The sequence below is a fragment of the Esox lucius genome, chromosome 15, assembly GCF_011004845.1.
Source record: "Esox lucius isolate fEsoLuc1 chromosome 15, fEsoLuc1.pri, whole genome shotgun sequence".
NCBI lineage: Eukaryota > Metazoa > Chordata > Actinopteri > Esociformes > Esocidae > Esox > Esox lucius.
In genome coordinates this window covers 20,341,924-20,348,468 of record NC_047583.1, presented here as the reverse complement: position 1 = coordinate 20,348,468, position 6,545 = coordinate 20,341,924, and the positions used below count along the sequence as shown (strand labels likewise).

At 37.4% G+C, this 6,545-nt stretch overlaps 1 protein-coding gene across 1 annotated transcript; it reads left to right on the top strand.

Moving 5' to 3' along the window:
• Positions 1 to 197: 197 nt before the first annotated feature.
• vsnl1b (visinin-like 1b) lies at positions 198 to 6,498 on the top strand. Its single transcript, XM_010878544.4, has 4 exons — positions 198 to 445; positions 2,928 to 3,094; positions 3,558 to 3,773; positions 4,230 to 6,498. Exons 2-4 carry the CDS (start codon positions 2,933 to 2,935, stop codon positions 4,425 to 4,427), a joined length of 576 nt encoding a protein of 191 aa, XP_010876846.1. The 5' UTR covers positions 198 to 445; positions 2,928 to 2,932; the 3' UTR covers positions 4,428 to 6,498.
• Positions 6,499 to 6,545: the final 47 nt, after the last annotated feature.

The following is a 6,545-nucleotide window of genomic DNA, read 5'->3' as shown; positions in this document are numbered from 1 at the left end:
TGATTTTAGTCATCAGTTATAATCATTAACCATAGGCCTATACCTATATAAATGTAATTTTTTTGGACTGAAAGGGAATAGAGAATTTAAGTCGTTGACGTAAAATTATTTTAGGCAAATATATAAATCCATGCAGTGGAGTAATGCACAGCAGCAACAGTCAACATAAGATCAATTTGTGATGCACACGGGTGACGCCGTATGTCTAGAGTCGCATAACCAAAGACTAGCGTGGGATCGGTCCGTACTGCCGCCGCTGCCTGCTTGCGCCTGCCTCATCTGGAATAGCACGGAAAACCGTTATTTCTTTCTCTACATCTTGAAGCGGCCAATTTGAGGGGGTATTCCCACTTGGCCATTCTTGATTTTGGGACGTTTTTTACTGTGTCATAATAGACGACAGTTCAGACTGCAATTAGCAGTAGCACCTCCAAAATTGTATAAGGTAAGAAGCATTTGCCTGCAGAAACAGTGAATGTCATTTATACGTCGGCATGGAATGTATTGTAAAATATTTGACTGCCTAAAGATATAATCTTTTTCATTCGCGATGAATTTCATATTTGTTTTTTCCCTTGCCAATAAATAGACTACATTTGGAAAGCATGATATCTGGGAGAGGTTTAACGTTTTATTTGGGGGAGAGAAATTGTCACCTGCGCATTGGTCTTTAAAATTAGCATAACGTTTAGATATCTAGAAACATACCAAATGAATTCATTATATCTTTATTAATAATATCCAAATAGTGTTTTTTTTCCGTTGACTTAATTAGATTTCAACAGAATGACTAACCATTTAATTGTATGTTTTTTATGAGTATTTATGTGATTTTTAGATTATGCGCATGGTGAAAAATAACATGAGAAATAGAGTAGGGTAGTGGTATTTCGGGCAGGTTGTCGCTAACAAGGTTTAATTCCCACACCACCGCATCGTTTCCATCGGAATGCACTTGCATACCGACTTCTCTGTCCGAGCATACTCATACCATTAACTGGATATTTAAAGCGACATGTTATATCTGCAATTAATTTTGAATATTTCCCCTACATCACATGTTAGTGTTGGGCGCACATGTGATAATGGACACCTACACCTTGTTAAATGTCAATCGACGTTAAACGAAGGTGAAAAATATTGAGCATACAGACCGCAGGAGCCAAACCCATTTTTACCTTCCTTGTGATCTCTTCTCTTCACTCTTCTTCGCGCAAAATGTTTCTTCTCAAGGTCATTCGATGCATTCTAATGACTTAGGCTCATTTGATGTTATGTAACATCCAAACCATTTCAACACACGTCTTTTGGTTGCATCATCTATTGGGCTATTTTTTTTTAAAGAAGAAAAAGGTCCTTTGCGCACAATTGTGTATGCTATATACACTGCAAATAAACCAAGCCGAGCGTGCAATGGTATGGTGCATTCTCACTTGGGTTGTTGGTTCAAGCAAGGTGCTTGCTGTCCATGACTAAATGTATGCATACTGCATAGCCTACACCCAAGGCTGATAGCTTTTATTGTATAATGATTGTTCCAGTTATCCTGGTATCCCTCAACTATCAATTTTTATTAATCTTTGTGTCAATTTGATTGGGATTACATATCTCTAAGACATAAGACAACAGGACTGGATAACATCTGCCATATTAGCATAAGGCTAACATGAAAGGACCATGTATAGTTTCAAATTGGCAAAATATTGGCAAAACAGATGTAGGCATTAGTCAATGCCCAATCCAGGCTGTCAGATCTGTCAATTTGTATGATTAAAGATGAGCCACCGTAAAAGAGGGCTCACTCATCAGGCTTATTTCCTGATTGACTTATTACCTAGAAATGGCTTTAGAGGATCAATGAAGTAGCAATGATATAAAAATATATAATGATATAGCCTATTGCCCATGCACTGACTTCCTATATTCACTCTATTATTTTGTGAAGATGTGTCTTTATCAGTAACTCCCTTGTCATGAATGAACTGATACTTCTAGAGGTTTCAACCTGGAGGTTAATAAATCTGAACTGCAGTGAAAAGCTCAAATCTTTATCATAAATGACACTCTATTCCCTGTATAGTGTACAACCTTTAATCAGTGCACTATTGCCATCACAAAGGCAATAGGGTATCATGGAACAGATGGCTGTAGGTATACATGTACAGCATTATTGGACCCCAGAACCAAGTCATGTGTAAAAGTCATGTAAATTGCTGACAGCTATTCTGAAAGGTAATGTGTGAATGTTTAACGTGGTAATGTTTGATGCGACAGTCTGTCACAAATTAGTACATGATACAGGTATGCAGACAGGTAACTTGAGTGCTAATGATTGAACGCTTGATGAAGTGGTTGTGCTGACTGCAGTGGTCCTGCCCAGCACTGTGTGTGATGTCAGGCCAGAGTCTGCTGCCAACAGATTTAGAGAACACAAATAGAACACAGGCATCAGGCGGGGAAAGCATCTGTGCTTGTCAAAATCAACCTCATTGAAATCAACCAAGCAATTCATTTTTGATGTATAGCATTTCTTACATATTTCTTTACTAATTATAATTATTTTTTTTTTACAAAAGGGCTGTTTGCAACAAACAGGTTGTGAACTAACTTGTTGGTAACACTCTTCACATAACCTTCTTCACAAAGCTACACAAGTATCGGGCAGTGCAGTGTACATTAAAATGCACAACATACCTAAAAATAAAATGCCTGCGCTAACTGTGCTATATTATACTACATGAATAAAATAATATGATGAATGTCTATTGAGACTAAAACCTTAGCCAAGGAACGTTCCTGTGTCTAAAAGCACCAACAGGACCTGTGGTTTGAGTTTCCATTCATTACTAATTCATCCCGGTGGTCGTCACTGTCAGAGATGTTTTATGGTATTGAGTCTTTTCGGTCCCGTGTTTCCTGCACCATAGGCATCATGGGAAAACAGAACAGCAAACTGACACCGGAGGTGATGGAGGACCTTGTGAAGAGCACAGAGTTTAACGAACATGAGCTCAAGCAGTGGTACAAAGGCTTCCTCAAAGACTGTCCCAGTGGAAGGCTGAACCTGGACGAGTTCCAACAGCTCTATGTTAAGGTGTGCTATGTTCAACCACAGTTACTAACTTTATTAGACTGCATTCTCTTATTTCAGGCCATGTGTGGTACATCCGTGGTACACACTGGGTAAAGGATGAATACGGTGTGATAACATTTACCAAGAGAATTGAATATACGTGATGGTGATGTATGATGGTTATACAGGCTATATACCAGCGTGGAATTGTTTCGATTTTTGTGTTTGTATTCAACATGTTAACTGATCATAATGCTTTTCTGTCAGTTTATCACGCTGAGCTGTGCGTCATTAAATAAATCCTATCCTCTTTCCTTAAAAAGGGATCGAAGGAAGCTTTTTCTTTTAAAATCTAAGTTAATTTGCAACTTCGAAAAAAAAAGTATTTTTCATGTTGGTGATGAATTGATTGTTGGATATCGTCTGTTTCTATGTTAATTAATCAGTCAGTCAATCAATCAGTCAATCTCTCTCAACTTTACAGTTCTTCCCATACGGTGATGCATCAAAGTTTGCACAGCATGCATTTAGGACCTTCGACAAGAACAGTGACGGCACCATTGACTTCCGAGAGTTCATCTGTGCCCTGTCTATCACATCGCGTGGCAGCTTTGAGCAGAAACTTAACTGGGCCTTCAACATGTATGACCTCGATGGTGATGGCAAGATTACCAGAGTGGAGATGTTGGAGATCATAGAGGTGAGGAATCACACTGATGGCCCCTTTCACAAGCAGACTAGTCCTAAATCTTGGTTCAAAATCTATTGTCTCCATTGAAATAGCTTTGTAGTCCAAGGGTTTCATTCGTTTTTTGGAAACCAGATTTTTATTTTTTATGGATTGTTCCCATTAATCTTCTATGCATGTTACTAGAATGTACAGTGTGAAAAGACACATGTGAATAAAAGGGCACACTGAGACAAGACACTTAAATATAGTAGCTATACTGTATAGTCAGGAGAAAAAGTAAGCCTGCAGTATGTTAGATGGTGGTTAACATTGGTCAATAAATGCAAAAGCATTGAGATTAAATTTGGAATATGTTAACGGATTTCCAAGGCTATCTGAAAATAGGTCTTTCTTGAATTAATTATACCCCAGTTCCTGTCTTCGCCTCACTTATCATTCCTGAATGTCGTCCCTGTGTGTCTCTAGGCCATTTACAAAATGGTGGGCACTGTGATCATGATGAAGATGAACGAGGATGGCCTGACACCAGAGCAGAGGGTGGACAGGATCTTCAGCAAGATGGATAAGAACAACGACGACCAGATCTCATTGGATGAGTTTAAAGAGGCGGCCAAAAGCGATCCGTCCATCGTGCTTCTCTTGCAGTGCGATATGCAGAAGTGAGGAGGAGGGGCTTGTCTGTATAACAGCAGACCTGTACACTTTCTTTGGACAGGCAGCACATGTTTTAATGTCTCGTTAAGTTCTTCTTCTTCTCAGCCATTTCCACAGGAAAAAAATTATGCTTGGACAATTTTTCAATGGACTTGCTTCTTGTGGTTGTATGCATGAGAATGTCAAATAGCTGCATAATTTGGAATATTATATTACACGATATCATGACACATTTATGTTTTTATCAAACCTAACCTGCCAATGTGAATTGTGCACAAGTAATCCTATTCCATTTACCCATTCACTTTTAGGCTAGCTTGTATATCAGTGAAGCGCTGTACACTTAATTATTCAGTTCCTGCAGTATTTAGATGATCCATGTCCACTGCTGCAGCTAGCTGCTATTGCTAATACTTAACATGCTGAACAATAATTCCTACAATAATTGTAACTTGTCTCTATAATATCCAAACTTATTGAACTTTTGGGAAAAAAATAGAGATTCTTTGTTGGTTCCAGATAAGGTGTTCTATTTCTGACTAACAGGAGCTAACATGTAGGTTCTAATCTTTGCATGCATGTGTCGTGTTCAGACTCTATAATCTAACCTCTTTTTACGTTTTTGCATCAAGAGGGGTATTCAAGAAGAAGCCCTGCGAAAAGCGTTTGGTATTGTTGCATGGGATGTACAGTAGTGATTCACCAGACCATTAGAATATTAACCTCCTGTGGGAGCATGTTGCCCTCCTTATTAATAACATAACCTGTGTGTAATTAAATGTGCCACTTGAGTTCTTGAATGACAGCAATTACGAGTCCTGGATATAACCTCTCACAGGGAGATGGTTCTGAAAGTTGAGTATGGAATTAAAGTTTTTAAAAACTATAGAATAGATATGCTGATAATGATATACTATCTAACCCATTTAATAGTATTCTATTCTTCCGTTGCCATCAATCAGCACCAGGCCAATGCTTCTCTGTCTTCAGCGATATCAACCACCCATCATCCTTAGCATTGCTGGATACATTATACGGCATGATAATTCAAAATTGGTTGGGTTTCTCAGCCTGTACGTTTGCCCATTCTATTTACACTAGAAAGTAAAATCATACATACCAATATGTTTACAGTAACACAGAGAACTGCAGCAATGTAACAATCTTGGCTTTCAGGGATGGTGTCTGGTGCTTGAGAAATAAGCACTTATTTAAAGAGTCAGTTAAGAAAAGCCTAAAATGAGTTTACTGGACATACTGCATTCTTACCAATGGTACTTTTATAAAATAAATACTTTTTATTCAAGATTTCATCTTCTAGTCGCTTAGTCAATGTAAGTTTACAATGGTCTGTGATGATGCAGAATCCTGCTCAAGATACAAGAAGTGCTAGAAGAAAACAAAGCGTAGAAAAATAAAAGATAGTAGTCCTGTTTCAAATATTCACCTATATGGATTACAGATGGAGTGAGGTGTACTTTTCCTTGAACATAGTAGACCTATGTACCATTTCAAAGCTATGCAGGCATGTACTTGCAAACATTCTACGTACTATACTAGTGGAAGTTGGCACCGTTATTCACCAATCTGGATACGTCATCATGTAGATTTCACTGTAAAATATATATATAAAAAAAGAGGGAACAGAATATGTCGTTTTAATGCACAACTGTAAGTCACTCGTCTGAAATAGTATTGGGAGTTTGCTCATGAATAATTTCACAACATTTTTGTTTGAGTGTTTATTGTGCAAACTGTCAATCCTATTCTAGCTGGACACCTTACAATTATACATTTAACTAGACTTTTCTTTTTTCCACAGTGTTTAATTCATTGTTTATTATTATTAGTCTATACTATTATTTGTACAGGATGATCCAAACTTCATATTAACAATGTTTGTCAAGTAAATGTTTATACAAAATATGAAAATATCAAATTCAAAAGATAAGTGACTGTATTTTGTTATTCTTTTTTTATATATATACATGTGGCATGTGTTGCACCCAAAATTAAATGGTTACATTCTCTATGTAGTACTAATTAAACTCAATAAAAACATCAATGGGCTTTTTCAAAAGGCATGGTCTAGTAAGTGTCATGATATTCATTAACCAGTCAATAGAA

What these genes read in the sequence shown, in the direction of transcription:
- vsnl1b (XM_010878544.4), top strand. Translation starts at nt 2,933, where the DNA reads ATGGGAAAACAGAACAGCAAACTGACACCGGAGGTGATGGAGGACCTT. An exon ending in TCCAACAGCTCTATGTTAAG is followed by an intron (nt 3,095 to 3,557) that starts GTGTGCTATGTT and finishes TCAACTTTACAG; the next exon opens with TTCTTCCCATACGGTGATGC. An exon ending in AGATGTTGGAGATCATAGAG is followed by an intron (nt 3,774 to 4,229) that starts GTGAGGAATCAC and finishes GTGTGTCTCTAG; the next exon opens with GCCATTTACAAAATGGTGGG.